This window comes from Xenopus laevis, chromosome 1S, assembly GCF_017654675.1.
Source record: "Xenopus laevis strain J_2021 chromosome 1S, Xenopus_laevis_v10.1, whole genome shotgun sequence".
Taxonomy (NCBI): domain Eukaryota; kingdom Metazoa; phylum Chordata; class Amphibia; order Anura; family Pipidae; genus Xenopus; species Xenopus laevis.
In genome coordinates, this window is record NC_054372.1 from 191,634,177 (window position 1) to 191,648,454 (window position 14,278).

General features: G+C 40.1%; 1 protein-coding gene across 2 annotated transcripts in view; it reads left to right on the forward strand.

Moving 5' to 3' along the window:
- Positions 1 to 377: 377 nt before the first annotated feature.
- Positions 378 to 14,278, forward strand: part of mbd2.S (methyl-CpG binding domain protein 2 S homeolog) — a 59,466-nt gene continuing 45,565 nt past the window's right edge. The window contains exons 1-2 of one of the 2 annotated variants that reach the window (XM_018234748.2): positions 378 to 594; positions 13,807 to 13,966. In XM_018234748.2, coding sequence (XP_018090237.1) covers positions 485 to 594; positions 13,807 to 13,966 — 270 coding nt within the window. In that variant the 5' untranslated portion in view covers positions 378 to 484. 2 annotated transcript variants of the gene reach the window in all.

The following is a 14,278-nucleotide window of genomic DNA, read 5'->3' on the forward strand; positions in this document are numbered from 1 at the left end:
ATCCAGGCCTCTCCTATTCATATTTCAGTCTTTATTCAAATCCATGCATGGTTGCTAGGGGAATTTGGACCATAGTAACCAGATTGCTGAAAACAGGAGAGCGGCTGAATAAAAAGCTCAATAAGTCAAAAACCACAATTAAAAATGAAAACCAATTACAAATTGTCTCAGAATATCCCTCTCTACATCATACTTGTAGTTATATCAGAGGCGAACAACCACTTTAAGGCTGCCCTTGGCATGAAGTGAATAGGCTGATATGTGGGAGGAAGGACTACTTTACGCGGAAGGATTGTGATCCGTTGTCAAGGGGTGGTGTAACAGGTTGGAGACAGACTCAAGCGCCGGCTCCTCCCATAGGCGTGTCCCACACACTCACACACCGCCCGCTAGGGGGAGAGGCAGAGAGTGGGCGGCTCCGGGCCGCGAGAGGAGCTCACCCCAGTACTTACTCCTATGAACCCCCACATACACTGACGGCTCCATGGAGAAACGAAGGCTGGAGTGTCCGGCGCTGCCGGCGGGATGGAAGAAGGAGGAGGTGATCAGGAAGTCCGGTCTCAGCGCTGGCAAGAGCGATGTCTATTACTATAGGTACAAAGTGGGGACACGGGGAGACTGGGGGAGTCTGGGACATGTCAGTCACCTGTAACTGTGTGTGAGTGACAGTGTGTGTGAGTGTAACTGTGTGTGAGTGACAGTGTGTGACAGTGAGTGTAACTGTGTGTGTGTGTGAGAGACAGTGAGTGACAGTTCCCCTTGACTCCTGTCAGACGCGCCGGGGCGGAACCGACGGGAACCAATGTCTCAACTCTGTCACTCGCTCTACTGAGAATCACTGTCCCTACTGGGGGGAGACTGTACCTGGGTCATTGTCTGTACTGGGGAGACTGTACCTGGGTCATTGTCTGTACTGGGGAGACTCTGTACTTGGGGCCAGTGTGTTACTGTGGACTAGTGATGGGGAGACTGTACTGGGGAGACTGTACCTGGGCAGTGTCTGTACTGGGGAGACTGTACTGGGGAGACTGTACCTGGGCAGTGTCTGTACTGGGGAGACTGTACCTGTGAGACTGTACTGGGGAGACTGTACTGGGGCAGTGTCTGTACTGGGGAGACTGTACTGGGGAGACTGTACCTGGGAGACTGTACTGGGTAGACTGTACCTGGGAGACTGTACTGGGGAAGTGTCTGTACTGGGGAGACTGTACCGGGGAGACTGTACCTGGGAAGTGTCTGTACTGGGGAGACTGTACTGGGGAGACTGTACTGGGGAGACTGTACTGGGGAGACTGTACTGGGGAGACTGTACTGGGGAGACTGTACTGGGGAGACTGTACTGGGGAGACTGTACTGGGGAGACTGTACTGGGGAAGTGTCTGTACTGGGGAGACTGTACTGGGGAGGGGAGACTGTACTGAGGAAGTGTCTGTACTGGGGAGTCTGTACTGGGGAGTCTGTACTGGGGAGTCTGTACTGGGGAGTCTGTACCTGGGAAGTGTCTGTACTGGGGAGACTGTATCAACATAAGAGTCACTTGGCTATTAGCCTATGATACACATCAATCATTTGGTTCTGTGATATGAATGTGATCCAGAGCTGCCTCTGTTTTTAAATGGATAAATAATCAAAGGAAATGTACTTTTATCCTGACTATTGGATTGCTCCATGATATATACTCAGTACTGGGAACTGTCTGTACTATTGGGGTCTCTGTACCCTTGAGTTGTGTTTAACTGGATCATCAGTGCCGAGGCCTTGTATCAGTGTGTAGTGTGTGTGTCTGGCTACTTCTTTACCTTCCACAGTGTAACATACTTGTGCACATTGTACATTTGCAGGGCCCTCTGAAATGTTCCCATAAAATGAGAAATCCTCAAATCTCAGCCATAGATCTCATACACAGACCAGGGATGCACTGATTTCAGGATTTGGTTTAGGATTCAGCCTTTTTCAGCAGGATTCGGCCGATCCGAATCCTAATTTGCATATGCAAATTAGAGGCAGGGAGGGAACTTGCGTGACTTTGTCACAAAACAAGTAATTAGAAAATGTTGTGCCCTTCCCACCCCTAATTTGCATTTATGGAAATTAGGATTCAGATTTGGTTCGATATTCGGCCGAATCTTTCGCAAAGGATTCAATTAGGCTGCATATTTAATTGAAGACTAAAAGTAGGCAGAATATGAAAATGAAATTATGACCAAACAATCACAACTTTGCTCAGAGTAGGTCAGTCTGTATCAGTAAATTATAAATTTTTTAGATTTGGTGGACCCACATTTATTCATTTGTAGGTGGCAGTTTTTGTACTTGTTCTGCTTTGCTTAAAGGAACAGTTCAGTATAAAAAGTGGGTAAATAGATAGTCTGTGCAAAATAAATAATGTTTCTAATATAGTTAGTTAGCCAAAAATGTAATGTATAAAGGCTGGAGAGACTGGATGTCTAACATAATAGCCAGAACACTACTTCCTGCTTTTCAGCTCTCTAACTCTGAGTTAGTCAGTGACTATAAGGGGGGCCACATGGGACATAACTGTTCAGTGAGTTTGCAATTGATCCTCAGCATTCAGCTCAGATTCAAAAGCAACAGTTATGTCCCATGTGCCCACCTCAAGTCTCTGATTGGTTGCTGTCTGGTAACCAATCAGTGGAAAGCAAGAGAGCTGAAAAGCAGGAAGTAGTGTTCTGGCTATTATGTTACACATCCAGTCACTCCAGCCTTTATACATTACATTTTTGGCTAACTAACTATATTAGAAACATTATTTATTTTGCACAGACTATCTATTTACCTAGTTTTTATTTTTATACTGAGCTGTTCCTTTAAAGGCATTGTGAGCCTGTGTTATTTAAAGGGGAACGGCACACTTGTAGGTCACACTACCTTACTTGTATACACACCAGTTCCACTTATGGTGCCTAAAGGATTTAGGGATGCACCGAACATAGGATTCGGTTCGGGATTCAGCCTTATTCAGCAGGATTCGGCCGAATCCTTGTGCCTGGCTGAACCAAATCCTTATTTGCATATGGAAATTAGGGGAGGGAAGGGAAATCACGTGAATTTTCGTTACAAAACAAGGAACCCTAATTTGTATATGCAAATTAGGATTCAAATTCGGTATTCGGCCGAATCTTTCATGAAGGATTCGGGAATTCGGCCAAATCCAAAATACTGGATTGTGTGCATCCCTAAAAGGAATGTACTTTTGACCTCTTAGGGCAGTTTAAAAGGAATTTGGTGTCGAAGAGGAAGAACTTAGACAGAATGCTGTTTTTTTTAATGATAAAATTCCATTCTCTTGCTCACAGCTATAAAACAGCCTCATACATTCTGGTTATTCTGTTGCTCATCTGTAAACAAGGAGAATTGGCAACTGCAAATTGAAGCATACCTCCCAGAAAGAGGACCCATTTTTGTGACCACACCTCAAATTACCATGTCCAGTTTACAAAATTTGGCAGGTTATTGAAAGTTTGAACACATTTCTGTGGTTTTACAGTTTTCTGTGTTATTACAGTTTTGCTAATGAAGTTGAATTGCCTTTTAAACTGCAAGTCACAGTTTCCCCAAGAGACCAGCTTATCTTAAATTGTTACAATTGTTTCTTTGTTTGTCTTAAATTGTTACTATTATTTCTTTGCTTATCTTAAATTGTTACAATTGGTTTTTCTTGTCTTAAATTGTTACAATTGTTTCTTTGCTTGTCCTTAAATTGTTACAATTGTTTCTTTGCTTGTCTTACATTGTTACTATTGTTTCTTTGCTTATCTTAAATTGTTACAATTGGTTTTTCTTATCTTAAATTGTTACAATTGTTTCTTTGCTTGTCTTAAATTGTTACAATTGTTTCTTTGCTTATCTTAAATTGTTACCAAAGTATCCAAGTACACTTGCCACGTATTCTGGGGTCTCTGCCGAAAGCCAATTGAGTTTTAGAAACTTTGTATCTTTTTCTGGCTGTTCAGGAGATCAAAGAGAAAGTCAGGACATTTCAGTAACAATCCGGGATTGCAGGTTGAGCTGTCAAAATTGGGACTGTCCCGCGAAAATCGGAACAGTTGGGAGGTATGTTGGCAACGTGCTTGGGGAAGAATTTATTCTTGCTCTATTGTCCCAGTTGTATATGTAGTCAGAAAACTTTTTTAGAATGTCATTTTTCTTCATGATGGAAAAATATATATTTGGGTTTTTATCTCTATTAATTTTGATTCCTCATAACATTCAATAAAGCAGGGGTCCCCAACTGCCGGCCCATGGCCCAGAACCGGGCCGCAGATCCGAATTGCACTCCGACTAAAAATTTGATTTCTATCATTTGCCATCTAAAACCTGCCGAATTGCTGTTTTAGCCTATGGGGGACCTCCTAGAACTTATTTGGAGTCAATTGGTGGACTTTGTAAAATTAAAAGTTATTTTTGGAAGTTTTGACGATTCAAATTCGATCGAAAATGGACCTATTCGCCCAAAAAAAGAAAACCCTTTTGATTTTTTGATAAATTTAGAATTTAAAAAAACTCCCATTACTTCGAAATTCGACCCTTGATAAATCTGTCCCTTGGTCTTCATTATTTATTGATTTAAAAGTTTTATAAAATTTTTATTCTGGCTCTTTCCAGCTTTCAAAGGGGGCTAACTGACCCCATTAACAAACAAATGATCTGTAAGGCTATACAATTATCGTCATTGCTACTTGTTATTACTCTTTTTATTCAGTCCCTTTCCTATTCATATTCCAGTCTCTTATTGAAATCAGTGCATGGTTGCTAGAGTGTTTTCGACCCTGGCAACCAGATGGCTGAAATTGCAAACTGGAGAGCTGCTGAATAAAAAGCTAAATAACTCAAAAACCACAAATAATAAAAAATGAAAACCAATTGCAAATTGTCTCAGAATATCACTCTCTACATCATACTGGCAATTAATTTAAATTTAACAACCCCATTTAACAGTAGACTGCACAATACAGCAACCGAGTGGGTTAATCTATACCCAATGCCAGTTTAGCAGGTTCATGTAAGTAGTTTACCTCTGTGGGATATCTAATTTGGATTTCCGCAGTAATAGCTTTGAATGCTTGGCTGGTGCTCCCGTATTTGAAGTGAGTCACCTTCTTCCTTTGTGTGTAGCCAGCTTGGCTTGTTCGTGTTCTGGGAATCTAGGGTGGGGGTCCCCAAACTTGTTTTTACCTGTGAGCCACATTTAATTGTAAAAAGATTTGGGGCACAACACAGCCATGAAAATAGTTCCAAAAGGGGTGCCACTTAAAGGAGAAGGAAAGGCTAAAAGTAAGTAAGCTTTATCAGAAAGATCTATATAAATACACCATTAAACCCTCAAAGTAATGCTGCTCTGAGTCCTCTGTCAAAAGAAACAGCACATTTCTTTCCTTCTATTGTGTACTCATGGGCTTCTGTATCAGACTTCCTGTTTCAGCTTAAACCTCCAGGTCTAGGGCTTGAGCATGCTCAGTTTGTTCCTCTCGCCCTCTCCCCTCCCTGCTGTAATCTGAGCCCAGAGCTATGAGTGAGCAGGGAGAGACTCAGGCAGGAAGTGATGTCACACCAAGCTAATATGGCAGCTGCTGTCTTACACAAACAAAGAGCTTCTAGAGCCGTTTACTCATGTATGGTAAAGCATTCTGTAGCATAAATACAGTGTTATAGTTGCAATATTGTGGCTAATCTATTAGAAATAAACTGCTTTGGTAGCTTTCCTTCTCTTATAATGGCTGGGGTTATCTATTTGGTTGTCCTATGTGGACTGGCCGCCTACATGAGTTGCTAATGAGCCACTGGTTGGGGAGCACTGATCTAGGGTGTAGTTGTGTTCTTGGTCGAGTACTGTTGTGGAGTTCTGTAGCTGTCGGACAGGCATAATTGAACGCTAGCGCATATTATCTTTGATTGCCGACGTAATGCTAGCAAAAATTCGCCAGAGGCCGGCGTCCTGGACGCAACTTTGCATTTTAATAAATTACCGCTGTCCTAGCGAATTTGCACCTGGAGAAGTGTTGCGCTGGCTAGGAAGCCATCGCTGGTGAATTTTCGCCGCTTAGTAAATTTACCCCCAGGTATAGGATCCATTATCTGGAAACCCATTATCCAGAATGCTCCAAATTATGGAGTGGTCATCTTGCATAGACTTCATTTTATCAACATAGACCAAATTTAAAAATGATTTCCTTTTTGTGTGTAATAATAAAACAGTAGCTTGTACTTGATCCCAAATAAGATATAATTTATCCTTATTGGAAGCAAAACCAGCCTATTGGCTTTATTTAATGATTTTCTAGTAGACTTATGGTATGAAGATCCAGAAAGATCTGTTTTCCGGAAAACCACAGGTCCCGAGCATTCTGGATAACAGGTCCCATACCTGTAATGTAAATATGGTTTATATAGGTTTTTATGCAGGCAACACAGTGATTGATTGCTGGGAACTGTGATAAGACTATGGCCTATGCCCCCTGGGAAGTCCTCTGCTGCTCTTTTCTGCCAGTCCAACCCTGATTTTATTTAATCTAGGGATGCACCGAATCCACTATTTTGGATTTTGGGAAGGGGAAAACTTTTCTTACTTCCTTGCTTTGTGACAAAAAGTCACGTGATTTACCTCCCCACCCCTAATTTGCATTTGCAAATTAGGATTCAGACTCGGTTCGGCCTGGTAGAAGGATTTGGCCGAATTCTGCTGAAAAAGGCCGAACTCAATCCTGGATTCAGTGCATTCCTAATTTAATCCATAATTCTTTTTCTGAAGCTAGAGAAAGATAAGAATATTGGGAAGGTGCATCAACATACCTCCCAACTGTCCTGTTTTTCGTGGGACAGTCCTGATTTTGACAGCTCAACCCTCAGTCCCGGATTGTTACCGTAATGTCCTGACTTTCTCTTTGATGTCCTGCACTGAACAGCCAGAAAAATATACAAAGTTTCTAAATTGGTTTCCTAATTGGCTTTTGGCAGAGAACCGAGAATACGTGGCAGCTACACTTAGATACTTTTGTAACAATTTAAGATAAGCAAAGAAACAATTGTTACTATTTAAGATAAGCAGGTCTCTTGGGGAAACTGTGACTTGCAGCTTAAAGGGCAATTCACCTTCATTAGCAAAACTGTAATAACACATAAAAACCAGAGAAATGTGTTCAAACTTTCATAACCTGCCAAATTCTGTAAAATGAACATGGTAATTAGGGGGTGTGGTCACAAAGTTGGGCGTGGCCAAAGGGTGTCCCTCTTTCTATTTCCAAAATGTTGGGAGGTATGCATCAACATGTGACCACAAAGCTGTATCATACCAGCGCTAAATTCCTTTTCTTGGGACCTATTAAACAAGCAGTTATTCTGTTCTACCTCAAGAAACTTTGGGTCCCAAATCTGAGGGAAAAGCTTTAGTATTAAAGGGGCGGTTCACCATTTAGTTAACATATAGTATGTTATAGACTGGCTAATTCAAAGACACTTTTCAATTTTTTATAGATTTTGAATTATTTGCCTTCTTCTGACTCTTTCCAGCTTTGAAACGGGAGTCACTGACGCCATCTAAAAAAAACAAATGCTCTGTAAGGCTTCAAATGTATTGTTATTGCCACTTTTTATTACTCATCTTTCTACCCAGGCCTCTCCTATTCAAATCAATGCATGGTTGCTAGGGGAATTTGGACCTTAGCAACCAGATGGCTGAAATTACAAACTGGAGAGCTGCTGAATGAAAAGCTAAATAACTCAAAAACCACAAATAATAAAAAAATAAAACTAATTGCAAATTGTCTTAGAATATCCCTCTCTACGTCATACTAACAGTTCACTCCAGGGCCACGAGAGAAGCTGGGGAAGAGTGGGGGAGTGGTCTGAAATTCTGAATGCAGTGGGTGTTGCTCAAAATCTTTGTTTGCTAGGGGGGAATTCCCAGAGGTTATTAATGCCCCACTGTAGAAAGGGGTAGTTCACCTTTCAAACGAAAGAAACATTTTTATTACCATTTTTCCAAAAATTTAAGTTTAAAGGGGAAGGTCACCTTCCAAACAGTTTTTTTCAGTTCAGCTGTTTTTAGAAATAATCTATTGCTTTCCATCTTTTATTTTTTAATAGTTTTTCCAACATTTAAGTTTAATGTTAAGTTAACGTTTAGAATGTTATAGGATGGCCGATTCTAAGCAACTTTTCAATTGGTCAATTCTATCGTTTTTTTTTTTTAATTATTTGCCTTCTTCTGACTCTTTCCAGCTTTCAAATGGGGGTCACTGACCCCATCTAAAAAAAAAAATGCTCTGTAAGGCTTCAAATATATTGCTATTGCTACTTTTTATTACGGATCTTTCTATTCAGGTCTCTCCTATTCATATTCCAGTTTCTTATTCAAATCAATGCATTGTTGCTAGGTAATGTGGGTTCTAGCAACCAGATGGCTGACATTGCAAACTGGAGAGCTGCTGAATAAAAAGCTAAATAACTCAAAGAAAGTGAGATAGACTGGAGCCAATAACCACGGGATATTAGAGTAAAAGAAAAAAGTCTTTATTTCCAAGCATCTTTAAAAACACAGACAGGCATTCTCCTGAGGCTGTACAACTAAACCATGACGTGTCTAGTCACCTGACGCGTTTCGTGCCTCTCTTTGGCACTTCATCAGAGTGCCAAAGAGAGGCACGAAACGCGTCAGGTGACTAGACACGTCATGGTTTAGTTGTACAGCCTCAGGAGAATGCCTGTCTGTGTTTTTAAAGATGCTTGGAAATAAAGACTTTTTTCTTTTACTCTAATATCCCGTGGTTATTGGCTCCAGTCTATCTCACTTTCTTGGATGTTGCCAATTTGCCAGGTGCGGAGTCCGGCTGACTGAGGGCCACCACGAGGATAGATGCGGACCAGTCGCGTGTGAGTAATAAATACATATAAATAACTCAAAGACCACAGATAATAAAAAATGTAAACCAATTCTAAATTGTCTCACAATATCCTGCTCTACATCATACTAAAAGTTCATTTAAAGGCGAACAACCCCATAAGCATTAGCAACTATTGTATCAAGTCTAACAGCTGCCTTTAATGAAACTCAGGGATTCTGCTCAGCAGGGACAGAGAAAAAATAGATCAACTAAATGTATCAATTTAGAACAGTTACAGAGTCGACGACCCCCCCCAGCTGCTTTAACAACCCTTTAAAGTGTAATTTTGTTAACCCTCATTTCCCCCAGGAGCGGCTCACTAGGGTGAGTAGGTCGCTGACTCTTCAAACTTTTACAATTTTATACATTAGTTACTTTAGTATCAGCAGCAGTTTCAGCCATAAAAAGCAGTTTAAACTTTTGTTGCATCCTCTGATGCAGGAGAGAAATGCATCTAAGTAGCAGATTTTAACATTGTTCAGAGAAGGCAACGTGATATAGGGGAGCGGCCACTGGGAAACTCCAGAGGGAGGAAAGTTAATTAACTGAATGTAAACCCAATAATAAAAAGCCCTCATTCAAAGTTCCAGTATAAATTAAAGCGAAAATATATTTACATGAGCTTATTCAGTTGGGCTTATATAGAAAAGGTGTATAAATACTAAATTAACTTTCAGATCTAAATATAAATATATATTTTTTTCCATACAAACTTACCTGATTCCACAGATTGAAAGGAAACCATGATAATATATCCCTGTTCCCCACCACCCGCTAATCTTACACAGCAATGTAACCCCACCCATGCCTTGTTCCCTTGTGAAGTGATGGATTCTGGGACTTCATGTCGCTTCTCGAGCAAGGTAATGGTGTCTAAGGGATCTTACAGACGTGCGTTTTTAGCTGTGCTCCGGTTCAGCCGCAGGGAGCGCAGGAGTAGACACACTGACTTCTTTTCAATGGGGCTGTACTGACACAGACGCATGTAAGCGACGAACACAGGAAAACAATGCAACATGCATTAGCGCAGCTAAAAACGCTCGTCTGTAAGAGCCCTAAGAGAATTTTTGGAAATTACTCATAGACTGGACTCAGGTGTTGTGGATCTTGGCCAGAGAAATGCAGGCCACGAATCTGCTCCTCCGCTGCTGCAGTCCTTAAAGGGGTTGTTCACCTTCCAACACTTTTTTCATTTCAGTTGGTTTCAGATTAGGAATGCACCGAATCCAGGATTTGTTTCGGGATTCTGTCTTTTTCAGCAGGATTCGGATTCGGCCGAATCCTTCTGCCCAACCGAACCGAATCCGAATCCTAATTTGCATATGCAAATTAGGGGCAGAAGGGAAATTGTGTGACTTTTAGTCACAAAACAAGTAAGTAAAACATGTTTTCCCCTTCCCACCCCTAATTTGTATATGCAAATTAGGATTAGGATCTTTCGCGAAGGATTCGGGGGTTTGGCCGAATCCAAAATAGTGGATTCGGTGCATCCCTATTTCAGATAGTTCCCCAGAAATAAAGACTTTTTCCAACTGTTTTCTATTTTCTATGACTGACTGTTCTGATACTGAAGTGTAAGTGTAAATTGAATTTTTTACCTTCTAAGGGCTCTTACACACGGCCGTGTTTTTTCCTGACGCATGTAAGCGCCAAACGCAGGTGAAATGCAACATGATGTGTCCCAACCTGCATGTGGCGCTTACATGTGTCTGTGTGAGTACAGCCCCCTTCAGAATAATTGACTGCGTCTATTTCTGCGCTCCCCTGCAGCTGAACGCAGGTGCAATGCAACATGCTGCGTCCCACCTGCATTTGGCTCTTACATGCGTCTGTGTGGGTACAGCCTCCCTTCACAATAATTGAGTGCGTCTATTTCTGCGCTCCCTTGTGGCTGAATAGAAGAAAGTGCAACGCAGGTTAGCGCAGGAAAAAACTGCAGTGTGTAAGAGCACTAATGCAACTCTGGGAGGACCCTCTAAACTGTTCTAAATTGATCCATTAGTTGATCCATTTCTTATCTTTGTCCCTGCTGAGCAGAATCCCTGAGTTTCATTACAGACAGCTGTTAGAATTGATACAATAGTTGCTAATACTCCAGAGATGCTGCTGAGAAATGTATTAACTCAATGTTGCAAATTGTAATAGTTCAGAATCTGCTCCTGGATCACTGAGATGCCAGACTCTAACATTAAATTTTAAACTTAGATTTTGGAAAAACAATAAAAAACAAAAAATGGAAAGCTATTGAAAAAAGTCTTTATTTCTGGTGGACAATCTGAAAACAACTGAACTGGAAAAAGTGTTTGGAAGGTGAACACCCCCTTTAGAGCTCTTACACACGGCCGTTTTTTGCTGCGCTCCCCTGCGTTGCGCTTTCTTCCGTTCAGCCGCAGGGGAGCACAGGAGTAGACGCAGTCAATTATTGTGAAGGGGGCTGTACTCACACAGACGCATGTAAGCGACAAACACAAATTGGGACGCAGCATGTTGCATTTCACCTGTGTTCGGCGCATACATGCGTTTGTGTGAGTTCAGCCCCCTTCAGAATAATTGACTGATTCTACTCCTGAATGGAAGAAAGCACAACGCAGGGGAGCGCAGGAAAAAATGGCCGTGTGTAAGGGTAGGACTACATGGACTTTTTCAGCGCGATCCGACGCACTGCAACAAGACGCTGGTGGCAAATCGCATGCGACAGAAATAAGGTAAGAGAGAAATGTATGATGGTGTTGCAGCGTTGAATTAGGACCCTAGGAACCAGATGGCTGAAATTACAAACTGGAGAGCTGCTAAATAACTCAAAAACCACAAATAAAAAATGAAAACCAATTGCAAATTGTTTAAGAATATCACTCTCATCATATTAAATGTTAATTGAAAGGTAAACAACCCCTTTAAAGCAGGGGAACTCTGCCATAAATAACTGAAAAACCATAAATAATAAACCATGAAACCAATTGCAAATTGTATCAGACTATAAGGGTAGGACTCCACGAACGATTTTGTCGCGATCCGATGCGCTGCGACAAAACGCACGTGATGCATCGCAACAAAATCGTTCGTGGAGTCCTACCCTTATTCTCTACATCATACTAACCAAAAACTAAAAGGAAATCAATCGTTTTAAATGTTGTAGCAGAAGTTGGCACATTTCTTCCCAGGGCTATTAAAATGGACTTCATCTTCAGGCAAATCTGAAAAAAGCCTCCACTTAAGTTTTCTGAGAAATGTAGATTTCTTGAAAAGACGTAATTTCCAAAAAAAAAAAAAAAGTTTGACACGAAAAATATTTTTATAGCAGTTTATATTCAGTTTTAAAAATTTGTTTTAAGGTGTGCAGCCCCTTTAATTAAAGGGCAAGTCAACCCCAAAATAAAAATTTGCCAAATAAACGAAAACAAAATTCTAAGCAACGTTCCAATATACATTTATTTAAAATGTTCTAGTGCTTTTAAAGTTATTTATAAAATCAATTGCTATTGAAAGCAGCATTTGCCTAACTCCTGGCTGTTACTTTTTAAACCATTTTGCAAAAGTCTTAGTTTCCCAGCAAAGTCAGCTGCCATGTCTTACATTGTTTCAACAGTCTGAACCACCAGTGCAAATAATAAAAAGGGACACATATACAGGTATGGGACCTGTTAGCCAGAATGCTCGGAACCTGGGGTATTCCGGATCTTTCCATAATTTGAATCTTCATACTTTGTCTACTAGAAAATCATATAAACATTAAATAAACCCAATAGGCTGGTTTTGCTTCTAATAAGGATTAATTATATCTTAGTTTAGATCAAGTACAAGAGACTGGTTTATTATTATAGAGAAAAAGAGTCTATGGGAGCCTTTCTGTAATTCGGAACTTTCTGGATAACGGATGCCATACCTGTACACACAAACTTGTAATAAATATATATTGTGAAGTTGCTTAGGATCCTATTTTCTTTTATTAGGCAAAAAATAATAATTTTTTGGTTGACATTCCTTTTAACGGACATCTGACTGATCCACCAGGGCAGATAATAGAAGGGGGCCAGACAGATACGTGTATAGGATCTATTATCCAGAAAGCTCTGAATTATCGAAAGGCCATCTCCCATAGACTCCATTTTATCCAAATAATCAAAAAATTATTTCCTTTTACTCTGTAATAATAAAACAGTACCTTGTACTTGATCCCAACTAAGATATAATTAATCCTTATTGGAAGCAAAACCAGCCTATTGGCTTTATTTAGTGGCAGATTTATCAAGGGTCCAATTGAAAATTAGAATTTTTGAATTCTAATTTTGAGTTTATTTTAGTGTAATTCAAATAGGAAATCGTCCAAATTCGTTTTGAATTTAAAAAAAAATTGTTAGTCGAATTTTGACATTTATCATGTACTGTACCTTTACGAATTTGAATTCGACTATTCGCCATCTAAAAACTGCCGAATTGGTGCGTTAGCCCATGGGGGACCTCCTACAATCAATTTGGAGTTATTTGGTGGACTTTTGGAAAAAAAACATTTTTTTTAAAAAAAATCTTGAATTGAATCTGATCGAATTCGATTCAAATATGATTCAAATTTGCAGCTCAAACATATTCACCCATTTTTTCATTCTTTTTTTTCAAATTTTGAGTTTATGGGAGTTGATGGGAGTTTTTAGAAACTCCCATAAACTCGAAATTTGACTCTTGATACATCTGCCCATATTTATCTAGGGTTGAATTCTGAATCTGAAAAGATTGAAATTCTAATTCAAAAAGACCAACTGAATTTAATTTTTTTTGGCCGAATAGATCAGTTTTGGATGGAATAGGTCCAGATTCAGCCAAATTTGATTTTTTTTGAAATAGTTAAGTTTGTAGCTGAAAGCAGGTTCTCCGGTTTCCAAGAGTTGTAAAAGTATTTTCTTCTTTTTAGTCCAAATGGTAAGAAATTCAGAAGCAAGCCTCAGTTGGCAAGGTACCTGGGAAACAGTGTTGATCTCAACAGTTTTGACTTCAGAACGGGAAAGATGATGCCCAGTAAATTGCAGAAGAACAAACAGAGACTAAGAAATGATCCTCTCAATCAAAATAAGGTTTGTTAGAAGCCCTGCTGCTCATATAGAGCCTCAATAAGATTCTCTGCACTAATTCTCTTTTCTGAAACTCCTTTCCATCAGCTGCTTCCAAATATACTATAAACCCGATTTATAAGCTGCTTACATCTCATGGTGATTTTCCCTTAAAGGGCTTGTTCACCTTCCCAACACTTTTTCACTTGTTTGTAGATTGTTCACCAGAAATAGAGTTTTTTTAAATTGCTTTCCATTTTTTTTTTACTTTTTTACCGTTTTTCCAAAATCTAAGTTTAATGTCTCTGGTGCTTGAGTCTGGCAGCTCAGTAATTC